At 37.2% G+C, this 26,651-nt stretch overlaps 1 protein-coding gene across 2 annotated transcripts; it reads left to right on the top strand.

The window, feature by feature from the left end:
* The first annotated feature begins 2,955 nt into the window (after positions 1 to 2,955).
* si:dkey-150i13.2 (mitochondrial carnitine/acylcarnitine carrier protein) lies at positions 2,956 to 24,552 on the top strand. 2 transcript variants are annotated; one of them, XM_056734029.1, is made up of 9 exons: positions 2,956 to 3,273; positions 3,926 to 4,000; positions 4,796 to 4,923; positions 5,822 to 5,912; positions 5,985 to 6,102; positions 6,395 to 6,467; positions 6,778 to 6,887; positions 23,215 to 23,336; positions 23,919 to 24,552. In XM_056734029.1, exons 1-9 carry the CDS (start codon positions 3,163 to 3,165, stop codon positions 23,979 to 23,981), a joined length of 891 nt encoding a protein of 296 aa, XP_056590007.1. In that variant the 5' UTR covers positions 2,956 to 3,162; the 3' UTR covers positions 23,982 to 24,552. The 2 variants fall into 2 exon arrangements, with proteins under 2 accessions (XP_056590007.1, XP_056590008.1); XM_056734030.1 differs by lacking the exons at positions 23,215 to 23,336; positions 23,919 to 24,552 and adding an exon at positions 13,235 to 13,783.
* The last annotated feature ends 2,099 nt before the right edge of the window (positions 24,553 to 26,651 follow it).

Raw genomic sequence — 26,651 nt, 5'->3', positions numbered from 1 at the left:
TCCATAGTCGAAACTTTGACCGTGTAGTGCGTGAAGTGTCCACAGTTCTGCACTTCATAGGCTGCGTCCAAGGCCCTAAACCCAACAGACCAAAGTATTTAAAGTGATAAATGTGGAACTGTAAAGAAATTGGGAGAAAATCTATATAATCTCTAAAATATTATTTGAAATTGTGTTTGAATGGCTCTTTGTAATATTTTGAATTCTAATGTCAACCGGCCATGTACAATTAGGGGCCGGGGTGGGAGAGCCCTTTCTATGGTGCGATCCTCTTCATGTGCAGTAGGGAAATAAAGGACAATAAAGCGAATCATTGGAACCATAATTAAGATTTTTTATGGTTTTTGATGACTTTGTACCTGGAGATTCTTAATCATGTGTGTTTAAAACAAAAATGAAACGTGATCAGAAAGAACTCAAATGGGAATGGTTTATATGGAAGGTAATAAATAAATTAAACGATGAATATGAAAATGAAAACCAGATTAACAATTTCATTATACATAGCTGCGCACACAATAAGTGCCAAAATGAAAAATGAAATAATTTAATTTCCATTTTTACACTGACAATGCATTGTCCCTGTCAAATTGAAAAATAAAATGCTATTGGTGATTAGACATTTCTTTTTCACTAAAATCCTTTTTATTAATGCTCGCGCAATAATTCTGACACAATTCAAATTAAAATGTAGTTTGATTTACTTTTCTCTTTTATTTCATTGTCAAATTCGTGCAAATGACATGTTAATCAGTGGGTGTGGATCAGCTTCTTCATCACTGGGAACGTCCACAAAATGTCATATCGTTCACTCTAATGAACGTGTTTCGTGTGTAGACCTTGTTAGGTGTTTGGTCTTGGCTCTTTGTAATGATCATGACTGACTGTGCCTGGTAGAATACGGAAAGGTTGCAGTGTGGTGTTCTGCATCTCTGATAAGTTATCATATGTCTAAACAGATGAACTGAGCCCTGCATCTATAGCCTGTCCATTTCATCATTATATTATGACTGCTTTTAAGAAAACATAAACAAAGCGATCTTTCTCAGGACAACAGAATCTATCGTAATGTTGGCTTTGAGGCTCATCAGGTGTGTTTATCTTCACGCCCGCGGTGAGCAGACCAATCATAGTCATACGAGAGCGATATGAGAGTATACTGCTCAGAAGGCTTTTAAATCATTTACATTTACACTTATGCATTTGGCAGACGCTTTTATCCAAAGTGACTTACATTGCTTTAACCTATACATTTATACTTAGGTATATGCAATCCCCTGGGATCGAACCCACAACATTGCGTTGTTAACACAATGCTCTTACCACTGAGCAACAGGAAATCAGCCCCACGGACTTCATTATGATAAAACCAATCGTGACAAGACGCGCTGCAGCTTTCAAATCATGCGCCTGTTTAAATTCCTCCCTGAGGTTCAGCTGTTTTAGCAAAAAACATCTCATACACACACTTTAGGGTTCAGTCGTGTGTCAACCAACAGAAGAAAAACACTAACACTTTAGCACTCAGTCAATGAATAGATTAAATAAACAAGCACAAATCATCTTATTGTACAACAGGCAACAGTACAACAGGGTAAAGAGCAGATTTATGCACTACTGCAGTCTTCTGCTGACTAATCGCTTCTCCAAACCAAAATGGCATGATCCCCACTGCATAACACCTCTGTGAAGATTCCACTGTGAAATAGGTAGTGGCATCAGGTTCCTCCTCCCGAAGTATCAAATCTTCCACTATTTCGTGGTGACCCTTAATCTCAATACGAAGGTGCCCCAGGTCTCAGTGCTTGGACCACTGCTCTTTTCCATATACTGTATGGCATCCCCAGGATTGGTCGTTCAGAAACATGGCTCTTCATATCACTGTGCATGAAGCACTACTCCACTTTTTATTTTAGCCTGACGTTCTGACTGTTTCTCCACGCATCTCAGTATGCCTGAGTGACACTTCACTCTGGATAAAAAAGCATCACTTGCAGCGGCACCTTGCAAAAACAGAACAGCTTGTGATCTCAGCTGACCCAAAGATTCATCACAACCTCTCAATTCGACTGGATTTACTCTGCTGAGGAACAACACACACACACACTTGTACTAATTGCTTCCATTGTTTACCTCACTTTTGAGTAACTTTGAATAAAAGAGTCTGGTAAATGACTCAATGTAAATGTAAATATTATAAGTTTTCATTTGAGGAAAAGGGATTTTCTGTCGTCATATTGGACAGTTTCAAAGAGAAAAGATGTTCTTTTATAAATTCAGTAAATCAGTTACAGCAGTAAAACATTCATGTGATATTATAGAACAAATAATAATGCCATGGATGATGAATAGTATGTGTCAGGTGTCACACTCTGTTATGTTAGGGTTTAGTTCTGTTCCCTCATGTTCCCTCAGAAGTTAACTCATTCAGCCTGATCATGTTCTCCATGTAGTTCAGCTCTGTGTTTACTTCTGCTCCTTGTCCCGTTATCATTATGTTTGCATGTGATTTCTGTTCTTGGCTTTCTCTTGTGGATCTATTAAAATAAAGTTTTAGGTATTGTACTCTGTTGTCGTTTGTTTCTGTGGGGTTCTGTGTGTTGGGTCGTCAAGTCTTGTTTTTAAGTTACTTCTCTAGTTCTTTTCTTATGATGCTTGTAGTTCTTTCATGTCTTGCCTTGTCCTCATTGATCCCCTTGTCTCAGTGTCTTGTTCTGAGCCGTTTATTGTGTTAATGTCATCAGATGTGTCTATACCACATAAATGGTAAAGTACTGAAATGATTCAAGAAATGAAAACGTTGATTTGTATTAGCACAGAACTGCATCTCCACCATTCATTTGCATGTGTGTATAATGGACTTTTGCTCGGACTGTCGAGTCCGTGTTGTTAACGTACAATCCAGCTGCCAATGAGAATATGTCTTCAAGACCTCAGAAGAGTGTGTCACGTTAAAGTGACATGAACAAATGCTTCAGCATTTACACTTACTGTTTGTGATCATTTTAAGATTTCAGATTTGATTTCTTTATTTTTTGTTTGTTGTTGTTTGATTATGAGCTCTATGCTGCCCTTTAGATGAGATTTGAACGTGCAGCTCTGGTTAATAGTCCACTTACGCAAAGCAGATGGCGAGAGGAGATTTCTTCAGTATAAGTCAGCATGACTGCAGTCGAGTCAGACAGAAGAGTTTCTCCTCTGAAGAACTTTGTGTCTGGAGGGGTCGGTGGAGTCTGTCTCTTATTTGTCGGACACCCCCTGGACACTATAAAGGTAACACCAAATTTACTCTGTCTGCTTTTCATAAACATTATTTTGTATTTTGATGTTACAGATTTCTGTTTCGTAGGTTACACACAGTGTTGTTTTAATAATGCGAATTCTGCACATCATTCTTGTGAGTTAACAACAGTGAAGTGTTATTATTGATCATTATTCAGTTGAGTTTAAGCAGTTCCGTATGACAATTATACAGTATTTTGTGCTTAGAGGCACAGTCAAAAATCAATAAAATCATTTACTCTCCCTCGTGTGTTTGTAAATCTGTATGCGATTCTTGCTTTAGTGGACAACAAAAGAAGATATTGTGAGTAATGTCTCAGTGGGTTTGTGTTCAATGAAAGTCAATGAGTTCAGTGTTGTTTGACTATCAACATTCTTCAAAATATCTTCTGTTGTGTTCTACAGAAAATAGAAAACCATAGGTTTGACACAACATAAGCGTGAGTAAATGATGAAAGAAATGTCAGTGTTGAGAGTTTCAGAGATGATCATATTTTGGAGCGCTGTCACAATATTTGTTCAGCTTTTGATATCTTATCCACACGCTCTCAGACAAAAGGCACTCCTACAGATATGTGCTCTATCTCACAGGCCCAGAGATCAATGTGTGTGTGTGTGTGTGTGTGTGTGTGTGTTTTCTCAGGTCCGCCTGCAAACACAGCACAGCGCTCTCTACAGAGGAACATATGACTGCTTCAGAAAAACTGTGTCTAAAGAGGTGAAGGACTTTTCTCTTTAGGGTGTTGAGAGCCACAGAAAACACATTGACATTCTGGCAACATTGTGACAGTGTAGAAATGTAAGACGCTAGCGAGCTGTGGTAAAGTTGTTCTGAAACATTAATTCTACAGCAACTCATTCTGTGTATTACACATCTGCCATTAAGTTTATTGTTATTTTCAATGCACACAGCCAGAAAATAATTTTATAAAACGGTCAGTTTTGGTCCTTGATTCTGATTGGCTGAGCTGAGATCTAAGCCATAATAAAATACTATGATATATCATGGCTGACCGCACCACACAGCCTAAATATCATTTTATTTCATTTATTTTAAATTCTCTAAATGTGTCTTGACACTACTTGTGTACTATTTGAAGTCATATTGTAGTATTAATAGTGTGTTTATTGTGTTCACATTGAAAATTCCAAAGTAAAGAAGTGTAAAGAACTTTTGAGTACCTGTACGATGCACTCAGACGCTGTGTGAACAACGTTCTCTTGGAGAATGATTACACTTCAATCTGAGGGTGACTCAGGTCATGTGGGGCCAAAGTACAATGTACAAATAGAGTTTTACTATTGTGTTTTTTGTTATTTGTTTGACGTGGGAAGCACTTTGTATAGTGTATGACATGTGATTTGGGACACAACTCTAATCTGAAACCTTCTCTAATGACCAGAATCTCTGAATCTTGACACGTAATATGTAATATTCATAAATAATTCTCAATCATTTACTCTCTCTGTCTCGCAGTCTGTTTTTCACATTTGTCTGCTTGAATGTCTGCAGGGAATATTTGGCCTATATAAAGGGATGGGTGCACCTCTAGCTGGTGTGACCCCGATGATGGCTATGAACTTCTTTGGTTTTGGGCTGGGAAAAGAGTTCCTGCAGAGTGACCCCACCACCCCACTCACGTTAGTAACAAAGCGTATCACACAGATGACCTGCTTCTTATGCAAACCCCAGAAGCGACATAGCATTTTAAAAGCACTTCTGGTTCCATCGCCCAAAAGTCTGTGTGTTTTTGGAATGGGTTTTTTGGAAAAATGTCTAAAATAAGGTTTGTGGTAAACAAAACCTCTAAATATTTTTATGTTTTATTCTATTACATAAGACACACCAGTTTTAACACGCTCGTCATTTTTAAAGCTTAATCTTGTCTAAAAAACAGCGGTTCCTAACAAGCTACTGTGAGCAACTATATCCTTCGGCACGGACGTTAGACGTCATCACGCATATAAAGCTCAAACATAATGCAACATGGGCAGAAATCTCCAAAAATGTGGCTGGATATTAATTCACACAGTAATTACTAACGGGGAACACCTTTTTCGAGAAATATAGTGTTTGATATCGGGTGATCGTAGTGTACACTGAAACAAAACACAGTAGGATTTCCCTAATGTTTTTGTGTTTTGCACAGTTTTTTGAAATAAATTCTTGACACAAAAACAATTGTAAGTAAAATTTACTTAAAAAACTGTGTGCAAAAACACAAATAAATTAGTTAAATCCTACTAGTTGTTTTTTCAGTGTTTATAGCCTCATGTTAGCGTTTTACTTCTGGTGATTGTATTTAGGCTTTAAAAAAGCAAATAGTGTGTAAATCTGTAAATATGATCTTAATAGACACGTGTAAATATCATAAACCTGAGTTTATTTTTCATGATCCTCTAAATGTCTATGGGGAAATGCAAAGGCTTTCGCTCGAGGGGTCATCTCTGTGAAACTCCATTGTGAGCAGTGTTTCATCTAGATGCAGAAATAGAAAAGTGTTTTAAGTGCTCAGGGCTTTATTTTATCCTCTCTCAGGTACACACAGATCTACCTGGCGGGAATGCTGGCAGGAGTCTTCACCACTGTGATCGTGGCACCCGGAGAGAGAATCAAGTGTTTACTGCAGGCAGGTGACAGACGCAGTAATACATCAGTACTGCGCTAGTGACAGAAAGAGCGCTGACCTCATGTGTTTCAGATCCAGTCCTCGGCCCGTCACATGAAGTATGCTGGACCTGTCGACTGTGCTCACAGACTCTATAAACAACAGGGATTATGCAGTGTTTACAAGGGCACTGTGCTGACTCTCATCAGAGGTGTGTATACTCTACATGTGTATGTGTGTGTGTGTGTCTGTGTGCGTGTCTGTCTTACTGCACAACACGCACATTTTTTACCATTATCGGCCAGGTCCGGATGGGCAGGTAAACATCTGAAAACTCACTGAAAGTTCGACTCTAACCCAGTATTTATAAAGAATAATGTCATATATGCACACACACACACACACACTATATTACATTATTGCTTTTACTGTCAGCATTCAGGAACTATTTTTGAAAGTTCAGTGTGTGAATAACTAACATCAGATTTTTTCATTCAATTCAGACGTGCCTTCCAATGGTTTATACTTTCTGACATACGAGTACTTGAAAAATGTTCTGACCCCTGAAGGAGAGAGGTGAGAGTCACTGCTTGTGAGCTCTGCTGCACTATTACTGGACTGTCACTGCTCATCCTCAGAGTGTTTCTGTTTGTGTGTCTTTATCTTTGTATACATGTCTATAGCTGCTTTTACATTTAACTGTATATATTTTATTTCTTATGCCTTATAATATAATTTTGTTTTTGTAATAGTTCACATGTCATTCAGAATAGCTGCTAACATGTTTTTCATTGTTCCTTTAAGAACGACATTAAAGTTCTATTCTATTGTATTCTAGCTGTGAGTAACACGAGGATGAGTGTGTAATAGTGTTTGTCTCTCTCAGTGTTCATCAGCTCAGCACATGGAGGATTCTTCTGGCAGGCGGGACCGCTGGTGTTTTAAACTGGCTTGTAGCATTGCCTGCAGACGTCCTGAAGTCAAAGTACCAAACAGGTACCAAACAGACACTTCCCTCAGCAGTCTATCCTCCTTCTCTTCACATCTCCATGAGGAAATTTCAGATAATGGTTCAGAAAGCCGTTTCTTGGATCAGGTGTATTTATGGCTGGAGTGTGGTATAAAATCTGACTTTCTGTTCGATTCTTACTCAATTCAATTCAATTCAATTCAATTCAATTCAAGTTTATTTATATAGCGCTTTTCACAATGTGTATTAGTAGTAAATATGATACACCGTGTGTCAAAAATTGTGATTTATTACCCAAATTTATGGCCCCCTGCTGTGTTTTATGATTATGACCTCGTTTGACCCCCTAATTTATGGCCCCCTGCTGTGTTTTATGATTATGACCCCCTTTGATCGTGCAACGTGTGTACATTTATGACCTTTGTTGATGATCATAAAAGATGTTTGTAATGTCCAGACCTTGCTGTCACACCCCCCCTTCACAGCGGAAGAGATAAGGAATTGGTTTGGTCAATGAGCTCCTGTGAATGAGAGCAATTAAAAGTTAAAGAATACAAGAAGCACTGATGTTTAATAAAATAGATATATAGTGATCAAATAAATAAGACAAAATAGTCAGGTTGAGATTTTTAAGCTTAAAAATAACTTTTTTAAAACATTATGAACTTTTTTTCAGAATGAATGGTCTTTGACCATAATCTCTATGGATGAAATGACACAAAATGAGTTAAAGAATTAAGAAGAACTGATGATAGATAAATAGCATTTAACTGAAATAAGATTAAATATTTTGAAAATCAGGTTTTAAGTTTAAAAATAACTTGATTGTGTTAAAGTGTGATGCATGCAGTCAGTTGATAAAATTGAAGTTCCAGCTATGCTCGAGGATTCTCTGTCCCCCTTCCTACCCACACACACACACACACACACACACACACACACACAGACCTCCCACCCCCAGAACAAGACAATGCTTTCAGACATGTCTCCCAACACCTGTGTGAAGTCTATCTGATGTGGGTGATTAGTATATGAGAGGAGAGATAAATGAAATGTTAATGCGTGTGATGTTTCTTCTAAGATCAAGTAAAAAAGTTTATAAAAGTCTTGCTCTGGTTCCTGGGTCTGGCACCCCACACCACCTGGCAAAATGTTGGTCCCATCCTACAGGACTTACAGCGGGTGTCTGTCTCGTAACCCAACATGACACTAGGGGTCTGTCTTTCTTATCAAGATGTCCCAAACAAAGTTCATATAGGTTCATTTTTATGACTTGGTAAAGAAAGGTTTAGTTGAGTATGAGAAATAACTTGCCTGTGTTGAAAGCTGTTGCACGCAGTCAGGTGCATCCATCTTGCATTTATGACACCCTTTTTGTTGTTCAGGATTTTTGTGTGTGTAATTTCCAGACCTTGTTGTTTCCCACCCCCCTTGTTTGTAGAAGAGATGAGGATGTGGTTTCAGAATGCTTGGTCGTTGGCCGTAATGTCTGTGAATGAAGCATTACAAGATGAGTTAAAGAAACAAGAAGCACTGATGTAAAATAAAATTGATATAAAATGAAATACGATAAAATAATATTTTAAAGTCGGGTTTTCAGTTTAAAAGAACTTGCCTGTGTTGAAGTGTGATGCATACAGTTAAATGGTCAAATGAAATGAAGTTCTATCTATGTTGGAGAATCCTCTCCCCCCCTCCTTCCTCCCCCCACAACCCCCTCCACCCCAAACCAAGAGCAAGCTGTGACCCTGGCGGTCTTTTTACCTGGTAACATGATGTGCTGTGGGTGATTTGTAAATTCGAAAGAGATAAATTGAATGTGAAAGTGGGTGACGTTTTTTTCTAAGAGCGAGTTGGTTTTGACTTTTATGTGACAAATGATGAAAAGTGTTTGAGGTTTTGTCTTCTTATCAACGGGATCCAAACAAAGGTAATGTTTGTGTGTTTTAACAACCTGGTAATTAATGTTTAGGTTTGTGTTTTTATGACCTGTTGTCGTGTCCCCACTGTCGCTGCTAAGTTTCTACCCCCATTCCAGTTGGTAAAAGGTGGTTCCACCCTGTCAGCCGGGATGTCTGTCTCCAAAGACAGAGTGAAACCTGTCTGTTGGGGTTGTGTTTATAATATAGGGAGATAGATGAAATGTTTATGTTTGTGACGTTTTCATTTAAGAATCTGTTGGTTCCATGTTTAAGTCTTTTACCTGCCAAATGATGAAAGTGTTTGAGACTTTGGAGGTCTGCCTTCTTATCAATGTGCCATGAACGATCTTTTAATTAAAGGAAATGACCCAACATGTTCTTCCTGGTCATAGAGTGTGGGTCCGAATGTGAGTTTTTGTTAGACTAAACAAGGTGCTCTGACAAAGGTTTAGTGTGCAAGGGTTACGTCAAAGATTCAATTAGAAAAATATGTGTTTTTCATCATGCCTGATGTTCTTCTGTCTGTGGAAGATGTCGGAGGGTGTCTGCTAGGCATGTAGAGCAAGTATATTACTGGTCTGCATTCTTAACAACGCTCGTCAATTAGCTTTTGATTAATGCACGTGCCCGACATGTTCTCTCTGCCTGTGCAAAGAAGGCAATCCACATGCCTTAACACCTCTAAACTTTCAGTTAAACACAACTATAGACTTTAGGAGTTAAGTCAAGGACTTAACAATGTTGTGAGGTTCTGTCCTGGCTGACTTTCTTCTGCCTGAAGAGGCCACGGGCCTACCAACCACGGGGGCGGACGAAATTCCGGCAGCTTAGGCAGATAAAGGATCTCTTTTGAACCTCACATTAAAAACCAAACATGTCAAAATCTGGTTTAGCGTTAAACTTTTAAACCTGAACTTATAGGAAAAACATATATCTACATCTCCATTTTGTTTAGTTCTACACTGTTTTATTTAATGAATGTTCAGTTTAAGATGATATTAAAAGATCTAAAATAAGGATAGTCCCCTAGTTTAGTTCTAACCATAGGTTAAAATATAAATGTTTAGCATTCTTTTCAAAATTCAAGAATGATATCTATTTTTATTTTTTAAAGAATAAGGTTTAGTCTAATAATTTATTTGTATCCTGTTGAGTACAGACAGTGTCACAATGTTTTCTTTATGTTTATAGCCTCTGTTAAATAAGTTGAAGCTAAGGATTCAAAACTCTTTGTAAGTCGCTTTGGATAAAGCGGCTGCAAAATGTCTAAATGTAAGGATGTGTTTATGTTAATAGGTAAAGAGTTTTTATTTTGAGGGGCAACCCTGCAACCCCTCAACACTTCCACATCCACTTTTTCACAGCTTAACTGACAACTTATTGTCACGATAGACTGCTGTGAGACTAGAGTTTCTTTTTAGTTCCAAACCTCTACATTGACAAATTGTGTGTTGTATATCTGATCTAGCAAGGAAATCAAAGCAGTCCACACAGTAAGTGTTTCTGTTTTACATTATTTTAAGGGCATTAAAATGTAGGGGTTAAACAAATGGTTAAATGTTTTTCATGGTTTGCTACAGATCTAAAACTTCTGAACCGGGGCAGGTTTTATTTAATTGCCAGCATTTTCTTAAATCGCATGCTTCTCACTCAAAAAACATGTCTTGAATGTACATAACTTACTAAATAAACACATGCCGACTGGACATATCAAAATAGCAAGAGAAATACATTACGAAATACATATTAAGTTTTTAAGGACCCCTATATTTTCTCTATCTGTAAAGTGCTTTTTATGTTTTTTCCAGACAGATCTGACAGATTGTGTTCTGGATTGGGAATAACACGTAAATGGTAAAACTGGTTTACATTTAAAATAATTTTTACATGTAAAATCTAGACTTAAAATTGAAATAAATGTACAAATAATCGAAAAATGGCTCTAACATGCAGGGAATTGTGCAACTTCTGCAGACAATGTGTCTTGTGAAACGCTGTTATTGGTGTTTTAAATGTTTCAAAAACACAAAGAGCCTCCACGATAGATGTGCTCTAGTTTCGGCTCTTAGAAAGTTCTTCATTTAAAAGATTGTATGTTACCTCTAGTTTCAGCCTTTGGTCTTCTCATCTTCTTTTCTTGATTGCTCTATAAGTACTGGCAAACATGCATATCAGTAGAATTTAAATTGACCTTTGACTTATCTCTCAGCGGTGTAGACCTGCTCCAACAAATGGTACATTCATGTGCATTACAAAATCCAAAACTTGCTTGTTACTTTAGGTATGGACTAATGTCATATATACACTACAATGCATGTACTCTATAAATATGTGATTTTGTTAATGCATCTGTTGATAAAGAGTGAAATACTTGAACGATGAATACGTGTCTTGTGTTACCATGTTGTCTCAATAAATAGAAATGCTTTAAAAAAAGAGCAAATGATTTAATCCTACTAGGCCTATAACCTAAAATACACAACATGAAAGCAAAATGGATCTCTCACTAACAACAGTTTTTGACACACAAACAGGTTTGTTTACTACAGGAGTTAGTAGCATCCCCATGTGAGTGTCAAAAACATTTTCCCTTATCCTAAATCATGCTCCTGGTAAACATGAGTATAGTTTTAACACCTAAGTTTAGTCAGTACAACGTTTTACACTTGCATTACATAGAAGTAGTTTTGTTTTGGTTCTCACTGTTTTGTAAATATTAAAAGAGGCCATGTGATTTGTGTTTAGAGTAACTTAATGTGATGTGCCAGTGATCTTTTGTTAGTTTCATAGTTTTACTAAACCTAAAGAATTAAACAATGAGCCTCGTTTCAACTGCTTTGCCAGTAAATGTAGGACAGCTTTTTCATTTTCTGATACAAATAAATTATTAGACTAAACCTTATTCTTTAAAAAATAAAAATAGATATCATTCTTGAATTTTGAAAAGAATGCTAAACATTTATATTTTAACCTATGGTTAGAACTAAACTAGGGGACTATCCTTATTTTAGATCTTTTAATATCATCTTAAACTGAACATTCATTAAATAAAACAGTGTAGAACTAAACAAAATGGAGATGTAGATATATGTTTTTCCTATAAGTTCAGGTTTAAAAGTTTAACGCTAAACCAGATTTTGACATGTTTGGTTTTTAATGTGAGGTTCAAAAGAGATCCTTTATCTGCCTAAGCTGCCGGAATTTCGTCCGCCCCCGTGGTTGGTAGGCCCGTGGCCTCTTCAGGCAGAAGAAAGTCAGCCAGGACAGAACCTCACAACATTGTTAAGTCCTTGACTTAACTCCTAAAGTCTATAGTTGTGTTTAACTGAAAGTTTAGAGGTGTTAAGGCATGTGGATTGCCTTCTTTGCACAGGCAGAGAGAACATGTCGGGCACGTGCATTAATCAAAAGCTAATTGACGAGCGTTGTTAAGAATGCAGACCAGTAATATACTTGCTCTACATGCCTAGCAGACACCCTCCGACATCTTCCACAGACAGAAGAACATCAGGCATGATGAAAAACACATATTTTTCTAATTGAATCTTTGACGTAACCCTTGCACACTAAACCTTTGTCAGAGCACCTTGTTTAGTCTAACAAAAACTCACATTCGGACCCACACTCTATGACCAGGAAGAACATGTTGGGTCATTTCCTTTAATTAAAAGATCGTTCATGGCACATTGATAAGAAGGCAGACCTCCAAAGTCTCAAACACTTTCATCATTTGGCAGGTAAAAGACTTAAACATGGAACCAACAGATTCTTAAATGAAAACGTCACAAACATAAACATTTCATCTATCTCCCTATATTATAAACACAACCCCAACAGACAGGTTTCACTCTGTCTTTGGAGACAGACATCCCGGCTGACAGGGTGGAACCACCTTTTACCAACTGGAATGGGGGTAGAAACTTAGCAGCGACAGTGGGGACACGACAACAGGTCATAAAAACACAAACCTAAACATTAATTACCAGGTTGTTAAAACACACAAACATTACCTTTGTTTGGATCCCGTTGATAAGAAGACAAAACCTCAAACACTTTTCATCATTTGTCACATAAAAGTCAAAACCAACTCGCTCTTAGAAAAAAACGTCACCCACTTTCACATTCAATTTATCTCTTTCGAATTTACAAATCACCCACAGCACATCATGTTACCAGGTAAAAAGACCGCCAGGGTCACAGCTTGCTCTTGGTTTGGGGTGGAGGGGGTTGTGGGGGGAGGAAGGAGGGGGGGAGAGGATTCTCCAACATAGATAGAACTTCATTTCATTTGACCATTTAACTGTATGCATCACACTTCAACACAGGCAAGTTCTTTTAAACTGAAAACCCGACTTTAAAATATTATTTTATCGTATTTCATTTTATATCAATTTTATTTTACATCAGTGCTTCTTGTTTCTTTAACTCATCTTGTAATGCTTCATTCACAGACATTACGGCCAACGACCAAGCATTCTGAAACCACATCCTCATCTCTTCTACAAACAAGGGGGGTGGGAAACAACAAGGTCTGGAAATTACACACACAAAAATCCTGAACAACAAAAAGGGTGTCATAAATGCAAGATGGATGCACCTGACTGCGTGCAACAGCTTTCAACACAGGCAAGTTATTTCTCATACTCAACTAAACCTTTCTTTACCAAGTCATAAAAATGAACCTATATGAACTTTGTTTGGGACATCTTGATAAGAAAGACAGACCCCTAGTGTCATGTTGGGTTACGAGACAGACACCCGCTGTAAGTCCTGTAGGATGGGACCAACATTTTGCCAGGTGGTGTGGGGTGCCAGACCCAGGAACCAGAGCAAGACTTTTATAAACTTTTTTACTTGATCTTAGAAGAAACATCACACGCATTAACATTTCATTTATCTCTCCTCTCATATACTAATCACCCACATCAGATAGACTTCACACAGGTGTTGGGAGACATGTCTGAAAGCATTGTCTTGTTCTGGGGGTGGGAGGTCTGTGTGTGTGTGTGTGTGTGTGTGTGTGTGTGTGTGGGTAGGAAGGGGGACAGAGAATCCTCGAGCATAGCTGGAACTTCAATTTTATCAACTGACTGCATGCATCACACTTTAACACAATCAAGTTATTTTTAAGCTTAAAAATAACTTTTTTAAAACATTATGAACTTTTTTTCAGAATGAATGGTCTTTGACCATAATCTCTATGGATGAAATGACACAAAATGAGTTAAAGAATTAAGAAGAACTGATGATAGATAAATAGCATTTAACTGAAATAAGATTAAATATTTTGAAAATCAGGTTTTAAGTTTAAAAATAACTTGATTGTGTTAAAGTGTGATGCATGCAGTCAGTTGATAAAATTGAAGTTCCAGCTATGCTCGAGGATTCTCTGTCCCCCTTCCTACCCACACACACACACACACACACACACACACACACACAGACCTCCCACCCCCAGAACAAGACAATGCTTTCAGACATGTCTCCCAACACCTGTGTGAAGTCTATCTGATGTGGGTGATTAGTATATGAGAGGAGAGATAAATGAAATGTTAATGCGTGTGATGTTTCTTCTAAGATCAAGTAAAAAAGTTTATAAAAGTCTTGCTCTGGTTCCTGGGTCTGGCACCCCACACCACCTGGCAAAATGTTGGTCCCATCCTACAGGACTTACAGCGGGTGTCTGTCTCGTAACCCAACATGACACTAGGGGTCTGTCTTTCTTATCAAGATGTCCCAAACAAAGTTCATATAGGTTCATTTTTATGACTTGGTAAAGAAAGGTTTAGTTGAGTATGAGAAATAACTTGCCTGTGTTGAAAGCTGTTGCACGCAGTCAGGTGCATCCATCTTGCATTTATGACACCCTTTTTGTTGTTCAGGATTTTTGTGTGTGTAATTTCCAGACCTTGTTGTTTCCCACCCCCCTTGTTTGTAGAAGAGATGAGGATGTGGTTTCAGAATGCTTGGTCGTTGGCCGTAATGTCTGTGAATGAAGCATTACAAGATGAGTTAAAGAAACAAGAAGCACTGATGTAAAATAAAATTGATATAAAATGAAATACGATAAAATAATATTTTAAAGTCGGGTTTTCAGTTTAAAAGAACTTGCCTGTGTTGAAGTGTGATGCATACAGTTAAATGGTCAAATGAAATGAAGTTCTATCTATGTTGGAGAATCCTCTCCCCCCCTCCTTCCTCCCCCCACAACCCCCTCCACCCCAAACCAAGAGCAAGCTGTGACCCTGGCGGTCTTTTTACCTGGTAACATGATGTGCTGTGGGTGATTTGTAAATTCGAAAGAGATAAATTGAATGTGAAAGTGGGTGACGTTTTTTTCTAAGAGCGAGTTGGTTTTGACTTTTATGTGACAAATGATGAAAAGTGTTTGAGGTTTTGTCTTCTTATCAACGGGATCCAAACAAAGGTAATGTTTGTGTGTTTTAACAACCTGGTAATTAATGTTTAGGTTTGTGTTTTTATGACCTGTTGTCGTGTCCCCACTGTCGCTGCTAAGTTTCTACCCCCATTCCAGTTGGTAAAAGGTGGTTCCACCCTGTCAGCCGGGATGTCTGTCTCCAAAGACAGAGTGAAACCTGTCTGTTGGGGTTGTGTTTATAATATAGGGAGATAGATGAAATGTTTATGTTTGTGACGTTTTCATTTAAGAATCTGTTGGTTCCATGTTTAAGTCTTTTACCTGCCAAATGATGAAAGTGTTTGAGACTTTGGAGGTCTGCCTTCTTATCAATGTGCCATGAACGATCTTTTAATTAAAGGAAATGACCCAACATGTTCTTCCTGGTCATAGAGTGTGGGTCCGAATGTGAGTTTTTGTTAGACTAAACAAGGTGCTCTGACAAAGGTTTAGTGTGCAAGGGTTACGTCAAAGATTCAATTAGAAAAATATGTGTTTTTCATCATGCCTGATGTTCTTCTGTCTGTGGAAGATGTCGGAGGGTGTCTGCTAGGCATGTAGAGCAAGTATATTACTGGTCTGCATTCTTAACAACGCTCGTCAATTAGCTTTTGATTAATGCACGTGCCCGACATGTTCTCTCTGCCTGTGCAAAGAAGGCAATCCACATGCCTTAACACCTCTAAACTTTCAGTTAAACACAACTATAGACTTTAGGAGTTAAGTCAAGGACTTAACAATGTTGTGAGGTTCTGTCCTGGCTGACTTTCTTCTGCCTGAAGAGGCCACGGGCCTACCAACCACGGGGGCGGACGAAATTCCGGCAGCTTAGGCAGATAAAGGATCTCTTTTGAACCTCACATTAAAAACCAAACATGTCAAAATCTGGTTTAGCGTTAAACTTTTAAACCTGAACTTATAGGAAAAACATATATCTACATCTCCATTTTGTTTAGTTCTACACTGTTTTATTTAATGAATGTTCAGTTTAAGATGATATTAAAAGATCTAAAATAAGGATAGTCCCCTAGTTTAGTTCTAACCATAGGTTAAAATATAAATGTTTAGCATTCTTTTCAAAATTCAAGAATGATATCTATTTTTATTTTTTAAAGAATAAGGTTTAGTCTAATAATTTATTTGTATCAGAAAATGAAAAAGCTGTCCTACATTTACTGGCAAAGCAGTTGAAACGAGGCTCATTGTTTAATTCTTTAGGTTTAGTAAAACTATGAAACTAACAAAAGATCACTGGCACATCACATTAAGTTACTCTAAACACAAATCACATGGCCTCTTTTAATATTTACAAAACAGTGAGAACCAAAACAAAACTACTTCTATGTAATGCAAGTGTAAAACGTTGTACTGACTAAACTTAGGTGTTAAAACTATACTCATGTTTACCAGGAGCATGATTTAGGATAAGGGAAAATGTTTTTGACACTCACATGGGGATGCTACTAACTCCTGTAGTAAACAAACCTGTTTGTGTGTCAAAAACTGTTGTTAGTGAGAGATCCATTTTGCTTTCATGTTGTGTATTTTAGGTTATAGGCCTAGTAGGATTAAATCATTTGCTCTTTTTTTAAAGCATTTCTATTTATTGAGACAACATGGTAACACAAGACACGTATTCATCGTTCAAGTATTTCACTCTTTATCAACAGATGCATTAACAAAATCACATATTTATAGAGTACATGCATTGTAGTGTATATATGACATTAGTCCATACCTAAAGTAACAAGCAAGTTTTGGATTTTGTAATGCACATGAATGTACCATTTGTTGGAGCAGGTCTACACCGCTGAGAGATAAGTCAAAGGTCAATTTAAATTCTACTGATATGCATGTTTGCCAGTACTTATAGAGCAATCAAGAAAAGAAGATGAGAAGACCAAAGGCTGAAACTAGAGGTAACATACAATCTTTTAAATGAAGAACTTTCTAAGAGCCGAAACTAGAGCACATCTATCGTGGAGGCTCTTTGTGTTTTTGAAACATTTAAAACACCAATAACAGCGTTTCACAAGACACATTGTCTGCAGAAGTTGCACAATTCCCTGCATGTTAGAGCCATTTTTCGATTATTTGTACATTTATTTCAATTTTAAGTCTAGATTTTACATGTAAAAATTATTTTAAATGTAAACCAGTTTTACCATTTACGTGTTATTCCCAATCCAGAACACAATCTGTCAGATCTGTCTGGAAAAAACATAAAAAGCACTTTACAGATAGAGAAAATATAGGGGTCCTTAAAAACTTAATATGTATTTCGTAATGTATTTCTCTTGCTATTTTGATATGTCCAGTCGGCATGTGTTTATTTAGTAAGTTATGTACATTCAAGACATGTTTTTTGAGTGAGAAGCATGCGATTTAAGAAAATGCTGGCAATTAAATAAAACCTGCCCCGGTTCAGAAGTTTTAGATCTGTAGCAAACCATGAAAAACATTTAACCATTTGTTTAACCCCTACATTTTAATGCCCTTAAAATAATGTAAAACAGAAACACTTACTGTGTGGACTGCTTTGATTTCCTTGCTAGATCAGATATACAACACACAATTTGTCAATGTAGAGGTTTGGAACTAAAAAGAAACTCTAGTCTCACAGCAGTCTATCGTGACAATAAGTTGTCAGTTAAGCTGTGAAAAAGTGGATGTGGAAGTGTTGAGGGGTTGCAGGGTTGCCCCTCAAAATAAAAACTCTTTACCTATTAACATAAACACATCCTTACATTTAGACATTTTGCAGCCGCTTTATCCAAAGCGACTTACAAAGAGTTTTGAATCCTTAGCTTCAACTTATTTAACAGAGGCTATAAACATAAAGAAAACATTGTGACACTGTCTGTACTCAACAGGATACAAATAAATTATTAGACTAAACCTTATTCTTTAAAAAATAAAAATAGATATCATTCTTGAATTTTGAAAAGAATGCTAAACATTTATATTTTAACCTATGGTTAGAACTAAACTAGGGGACTATCCTTATTTTAGATCTTTTAATATCATCTTAAACTGAACATTCATTAAATAAAACAGTGTAGAACTAAACAAAATGGAGATGTAGATATATGTTTTTCCTATAAGTTCAGGTTTAAAAGTTTAACGCTAAACCAGATTTTGACATGTTTGGTTTTTAATGTGAGGTTCAAAAGAGATCCTTTATCTGCCTAAGCTGCCGGAATTTCGTCCGCCCCCGTGGTTGGTAGGCCCGTGGCCTCTTCAGGCAGAAGAAAGTCAGCCAGGACAGAACCTCACAACATTGTTAAGTCCTTGACTTAACTCCTAAAGTCTATAGTTGTGTTTAACTGAAAGTTTAGAGGTGTTAAGGCATGTGGATTGCCTTCTTTGCACAGGCAGAGAGAACATGTCGGGCACGTGCATTAATCAAAAGCTAATTGACGAGCGTTGTTAAGAATGCAGACCAGTAATATACTTGCTCTACATGCCTAGCAGACACCCTCCGACATCTTCCACAGACAGAAGAACATCAGGCATGATGAAAAACACATATTTTTCTAATTGAATCTTTGACGTAACCCTTGCACACTAAACCTTTGTCAGAGCACCTTGTTTAGTCTAACAAAAACTCACATTCGGACCCACACTCTATGACCAGGAAGAACATGTTGGGTCATTTCCTTTAATTAAAAGATCGTTCATGGCACATTGATAAGAAGGCAGACCTCCAAAGTCTCAAACACTTTCATCATTTGGCAGGTAAAAGACTTAAACATGGAACCAACAGATTCTTAAATGAAAACGTCACAAACATAAACATTTCATCTATCTCCCTATATTATAAACACAACCCCAACAGACAGGTTTCACTCTGTCTTTGGAGACAGACATCCCGGCTGACAGGGTGGAACCACCTTTTACCAACTGGAATGGGGGTAGAAACTTAGCAGCGACAGTGGGGACACGACAACAGGTCATAAAAACACAAACCTAAACATTAATTACCAGGTTGTTAAAACACACAAACATTACCTTTGTTTGGATCCCGTTGATAAGAAGACAAAACCTCAAACACTTTTCATCATTTGTCACATAAAAGTCAAAACCAACTCGCTCTTAGAAAAAAACGTCACCCACTTTCACATTCAATTTATCTCTTTCGAATTTACAAATCACCCACAGCACATCATGTTACCAGGTAAAAAGACCGCCAGGGTCACAGCTTGCTCTTGGTTTGGGGTGGAGGGGGTTGTGGGGGGAGGAAGGAGGGGGGGAGAGGATTCTCCAACATAGATAGAACTTCATTTCATTTGACCATTTAACTGTATGCATCACACTTCAACACAGGCAAGTTCTTTTAAACTGAAAACCCGACTTTAAAATATTATTTTATCGTATTTCATTTTATATCAATTTTATTTTACATCAGTGCTTCTTGTTTCTTTAACTCATCTTGTAATGCTTCATTCACAGACATTACGGCCAACGACCAAGCATTCTGAAACCACATCCTCATCTCTTCTACAAACAAGGGGGGTGGGAAACAACAAGGTCTGGAAATTACACACACAAAAATCCTGAACAACAAAAAGGGTGTCATAAATGCAAGATGGATGCACCTGACTGCGTGCAACAGCTTTCAACACAGGCAAGTTATTTCTCATACTCAACTAAACCTTTCTTTACCAAGTCATAAAAATGAACCTATATGAACTTTGTTTGGGACATCTTGATAAGAAAGACAGACCCCTAGTGTCATGTTGGGTTACGAGACAGACACCCGCTGTAAGTCCTGTAGGATGGGACCAACATTTTGCCAGGTGGTGTGGGGTGCCAGACCCAGGAACCAGAGCAAGACTTTTATAAACTTTTTTACTTGATCTTAGAAGAAACATCACACGCATTAACATTTCATTTATCTCTCCTCTCATATACTAATCACCCACATCAGATAGACTTCACACAGGTGTTGGGAGACATGTCTGAAAGCATTGTCTTGTTCTGGGGGTGGGAGGTCTGTGTGTGTGTGTGTGTGTGTGTGTGTGTGTGTGTGGGTAGGAAGGGGGACAGAGAATCCTCGAGCATAGCTGGAACTTCAATTTTATCAACTGACTGCATGCATCACACTTTAACACAATCAAGTTATTTTTAAACTTAAAACCTGATTTTCAAAATATTTAATCTTATTTCAGTTAAATGCTATTTATCTATCATCAGTTCTTCTTAATTCTTTAACTCATTTTGTGTCATTTCATCCATAGAGATTATGGTCAAAGACCATTCATTCTGAAAAAAAGTTCATAATGTTTTAAAAAAGTTATTTTTAAGCTTAAAAATCTCAACCTGACTATTTTGTCTTATTTATTTGATCACTATATATCTATTTTATTAAACATCAGTGCTTCTTGTATTCTTTAACTTTTAATTGCTCTCATTCACAGGAGCTCATTGACCAAACCAATTCCTTATCTCTTCCGCTGTGAAGGGGGGGTGTGACAGCAAGGTCTGGACATTACAAACATCTTTTATGATCATCAACAAAGGTCATAAATGTACACACGTTGCACGATCAAAGGGGGTCATAATCATAAAACACAGCAGGGGGCCATAAATTAGGGGGTCAAACGAGGTCATAATCATAAAACACAGCAGGGGGCCATAAATTTGGGTAATAAATCACAATTTTTGACACACGGTGTATCATATTTACTACTTGTATTGTTTCAAAGCAGCTTTACAGGGGCAAACAGGAAAAAAGAAAAGTTAAAACACAGCACAGTGCATGGTATTTATACAACGAGTAAGTTCATTCTAATAAATAACATCTAATTTCTAAATAAATGAATGAATGCAGTCTCCCGGTGAGCAGGCCAACACTGCCCTGCTGTGGCGAGGAACCCAAACTCCAATGATTGATTAATGGAGAAAAAAACCTCGGGAGAGGTCTCCTGTTTCTGGTTTTTACCTCTGTGTTTAGAAATGTGAACAGTTGATGTCTGTGTCAAAGAACTGGTAATGCTGTGAAACTTTATTCTTAAGTGTTCTTCATGTGCACAAGAAGGCTGATAGAGCTCAAATTATCCCCAAACCTCTCATCTCCAAAAGCGTTATTTATTGAAAAATGAAACCTTGTGTTGTCAAAGTTTTTATATATCGCTCTCTATATATATATTTATACAACAGTTGATGACTTTCCTCTTACATCACTACGCCCTTGGATTCCCAAGGGTTCTAGAGCATGCATGGAATGATGGTTTTGGGTAACACTTTAATCGTTGGACTATACACTGGAACGACGGAACTTGCGACCATAGTTGGCTAACAATGGTTTTAGGAAACCCACCCCAGAATGTTTACTTCTGCGACTTACAATGCATTATTCTATACATTTATACACAGGTATGTGCAATCCCCTGGGATCGAACCCACAACGCAATGCTCTTGCCACTGAGCTACAGGAAAGCAAAATTAAACACTGCACATTAATTACTTTGGTATAGACTACACATTTGACACTTCATGCGAGAGGGTTTTCTTTCATCATCATAAATCACTCACATTTTAACTTTCAAGAATCAATATTTTGTTAACGCATGGTAGGAACGCTTACTAAACTTCAATACTGGAAATGGCCACTAGGTGGCGACTAAACAACAAATAATGGGCATACACAAATGTATAAAAGTGAAACCGTGGTCAGTGTTCAGGGGCGCAGATGGGATTATTTAACAGGGGGGCCAAGATGTCAGCAAATGATTTCAACACAGTTAGTTATTTTGCGTAATTTGGGATTTAAGTTTTGCTCAAGTAGTTACTTTGTGTAATTTGGGTTTAAGGTTTTTTACACTAAACAGCCATTGGAGGATTCTGATTTAATGTCATGGATAAACAACAAACTGTTATTTGTCTAGTATGCCAATCACCAACCAGAACTTAACGCCTTCTGCAAAACAAGTTTTATTTAAACTTTAAAAATAAATCAGTCAATTTATACAGTTATTGGGTTAGATGATAATGTTATGCCAGGACCCTAATTTAGTCTTGCAAGTCCAAATAAAACTGATATTTCCTGACTATAAATTGTTTGATTTCTCCAACTATTCTTTTTGTGTTCATTCGCTATTTTCCTCTGTCCACTCACCTAATTGCATAGTCATGCTCTGCACCTTTTGCTGCGTTTGCTAAATGCAAAAGGTTTTTACCACTGAGCTTTCCTGTAGGTCAGTGGTGTCAGTGGTAAGAGAATTGTGTTAACAACGCAAGGTTGTGGGTTCGATCCCAGGGGATTGCATATACAGTACCTAAGTATAAATGTATAGGATAATGAAATGTAAGTCGCTTTGGATAAAAGCGACTGCCAAATGCCTAAATGTAAATGTAAATATAAATATAAAAGACTATACAAATAAATATCTAAACCAATATGTCACATGATCTGGGGAAAGTCAACAGGCATAGGATACTTACATCCTTTGGCTTTGGAAAAAATGAGGTGATGTCCCTTCATTGCCTTTATGTGGCTGTTATGCAGTCCATTTTTTCAGTCTAGAAAAATCCCCAGCTCAGTCATAGACGATGGCATTTGATCACTATGGTTACTACAGGCACAATTGAGACAGCTAGGGTCTCAACCACGCACTTTAGATAACAGAAATTGCTGTGTCAACTTGCTACAGTAAAAAAATATGTTTCCAGTAAAAACAATGTTATGTACCACAGTGCAAAACACATTCTCTGTGACCGTGTCTTTAATTCAGTTCTCTTTGCAAGCTCACTTTGCCTGATGAGGTTGAGAACACATGGAAAGAGACCAGAGACTCCACACTTCATCTCTCTCAATCCTTCAAGAAGTAATGGATGCATGCTGCCACAAATGATATGATTACATGAATACATGTCAAGAATATTTATTCAAAATGAAAAAAGAGCAAGTCTGAGGGTTTGATGTTTCACTCAACAGCGTCGTCACCGTGTTCCTTTTTGATTTGGAGATGAAAATGTAGTTAATGTGAGACATGTCTTATTGTCCCACAGATGCTGACGGCCGTTTTCAGGGTTTCAGAGATGTGTTGAGAACTCTGTTACAGAAGGAAGGTCCTCGGGGTCTCTACAAAGGTCTGAGCGCAGTCATGTTGAGAGCTTTTCCTGCCAATGCTGTGAGTAAACAACCATTTACACTCTCAATATCAGGGCTGTGCATTTCATCGAAAATAAATCCTAGTCCTCAATTTTGGCCTTCAAAAAAAACAAAATAATCAAGGTAAAGCGATTATTGTACCATTTTGCAAAGATCCTCTCCTTCTTGTGTTATAAAAGCACAGCTCACAGGATTGGTTTATAGTGGTTCAGCTGTGCTTTTTTCTTTCTTTCATTGCAGAAAAAATAAATAAATCATGACTACATTTACATTTTAGGCGATATATTCCCTGAATACTATCAGTATTGGTTCTAAACCCTTTTATGAACAGAGGTCACTACAGTGGACATTCCTTTTTGTGTTCATTCGCTAGTTTTGATATTTGATCTGAAGCAGGTTATATATGGCGTATAGCTCCTCCGTTATGTCATTTAATGTATTTGTTCTTTGTGAGTGTATAACACGGATAGTTTGCCTGTGTTATCAACCGCATGTCATTGACTTTGATACTTGCATAAAATATAAAAGTATTTAAAAAAAGTTTCAGTCCTGACATCATTACATTTGAGTGATTGTTCAATGCTCACGCTTTGTGTTTCAGGCTTGTTTTCTGGGCTACGAGGTTGCACTCAAATCGTTCAACTATGTTGCTCCAGACCTCTAGTGTCCTGATGGCGACTGACATGTTTTCCGTTGATTTTGAAATGGTTTTGTATTTATGTGGCTTAAGTAAGAGGCAAACAAACAGGAATATTTTCTTACTGATCTTTCTAGTTCAAAATAATTATATGTAAAAAGTTAATGAAATATCAAAGTGTACAATCACGTTTTTTACTTTGTATGAAATGATTATTTGTGAATGGTGTATTATAAAAAAGGTCTACGCTGTTGTTTTGAGCCATTACTGGAGCAGCTGAAGGATGACGTGCTTTAGTTGAAATGTTCCTGTGACTCCATTAAAGATGTTGTGTTCGTGTCAGATCTTCTTGCATTGTCATGATCAACACAACAGTCAAGCCATTACATTTCAAATGTATTTATTGAAACATTTAATTTCATTCAAAAACAAATATACAATGTGTTTTACATAACTCATGTCTTTTTTTTATAAAATTGCCTCAGCATCCTATGCATACATGCAATTTTAGTAGCTAATTATAGTTCAAGTTTTCTCATAACTGCTGAAACCTGAAAACCATCATTCAATATTACTAATAAATTCTATGATAATGCTTGTAAGTGAGTCCTGCCTTTCGCAATTTTCACCACTCTGTCTTCTCTTAAAAAAATTTTCTTTTATCATAGTGAAATCTACATATCGTTCCCAACGAAAGTATTGTTTGATGTGAAATATGTTGAACGTTAATAGACAGGCAGTCGAATCCTAAAATGAATATACGCTTCCTCACAAAGAATGTGTCAAGAATCCATTGACATATTTACAAGGCCCTGTCAATGACATAAGTGAGGATGCTAAAAATCCTGCCATTATCTCCAAAAGCTATTTGTTCTACAACTTTAAATTTTCTTTTATAAGTGAGTGGGAGCAGTTTGACAGGAGGATTAAGAACATTTTGAAGAAGATACCAAAGTGGATACCAAACAATTACCCACTTCAATAACAGTTTGGTATGGCTCGGCCACACACCCCGCACATAAACTTTTTGAACTGTTGCCCTCTGGCCGGCGCTTCAGAGCACCAAACACCAGGACTTCTAGACACAGAAGCAGCTTCTTCCCCAGACAATCTCCCTCCTAACAGATATCTGCTCCTTAAGGGCAATGTTCCACTTTCACTACTCCTATACTGTGCACTATAGTGCCTTATTATATCTAAATTCTACATGTATATAACACTAACCCTGCTTACTACATTATCCATTTACATGTAAAATCAATTTGTTAATATGTATATTCCACCCTGTACAATGTCTCTTGTATGGTATTATCCCCCAATTTCTGTACAAACGTCTTTTATTTTATTTAGGCATATTTTAGAATCTTTAAGACTTTAAATCTTATTATATTGTATTGTCATTGTGTTGAATGTCTGTACTAGAAGCTTCCAAAACCAAAGAAAATTCCTTATGTGCGAGCACACTTGGCAATAAATCTCTTGTGATTCTGAAGAGTGGCAGCCCATCGGAGTCAATATCAAGAGCCATCCTATAATGATCATCAATCCTGTTTTTGATAATGGTCTTAATAAATAAAGTTATCACAAGACTTGTCATTTTTTTCTTAGAAGATAAACAACCTTAGAAATGTCTTAAAGCGGTGAATTGTGTTCTTCTTCATTAACGACACTGTTGTAAATGCACGGCAGATATTGATGGTTCATATGATTGCACTTAATGTCTGATGAGCGTAATATGGTTTATATTTGAATGTAACTTTATGCATGCCTATATATTCATAACAAACACTGGAGTTTTCTGTATATATACATATATCTATAGGCTACCATAGATTATATATCATTGTTGTACTGTACATGTGATCCAACTGTGGGTATTATTTATTTTTCAATTCACAAAAACACTCAATGGCAGTTTCAATATTAAATCAATTGTCTCCTGTAAACTATATATTAAGATCGTTAGTAGATATCTACAAATTTAACCTGCGCTGCGTATCGTTAGGTAAGCCATGGTTTCTGCAGAACGATTGGTTTTGCCAAACGTCATAAATACAACAAAAACATGGTTAGTACTCTTTCACCATAGTTCATTTTCTCTGGCCCAGAAGCACTTACAGTTTCAGTTTAGTTCATTTATTTACTTTTAATCTTACACATACATAATTATGTTTTTGTTTAACAGTTGGATTCGGTTAGAATTCTGGGCAAAGTGATGGATTCTGTCAATCTCACTGAGAACTTTCATCAATACTGTAGTGTATTTTCCAAACTCGTAAACATTTAATATATCTCAAATACTTTGCTCTTTTTCTGTTATATTGATATGTATATAGATGCTTATATCATTTTATTTTTTTATATCTTAATCCGTATTTGTGCAGAATGTTAATGTTTATACTTAATTTTCCAGTGCTTTGACAATGTAAAATTAGTTTTATCATGCCAATAAAGCTTCTTTGAATCTTGTATCGATGTTTCCTTATATCGCAGTGACCTTTGAACTAAACATGTTCGCATCCTTCGGATTGGAATCTCGCTTAAAATGGCGGAATACCCTTTGAAGTCCACTTCGCAGTCCACTCACGGCCAATTGGAACGCAGCTTTGGTGTCACAGCAGACCTGACGTCACTAGCATTTGCGCTCACGCGACACTCTCGCGAGATTAGCACGTGCATCTTCACCAGTACACGAAA

This window comes from Triplophysa dalaica, chromosome 20 (genome assembly GCF_015846415.1).
Source record: "Triplophysa dalaica isolate WHDGS20190420 chromosome 20, ASM1584641v1, whole genome shotgun sequence".
In the NCBI taxonomy this organism is placed as follows: Eukaryota; Metazoa; Chordata; class Actinopteri; order Cypriniformes; family Nemacheilidae; genus Triplophysa; species Triplophysa dalaica.
Note: the sequence above shows the minus strand (reverse complement) of the source record. Positions and strands in the feature narration are given on the sequence as shown.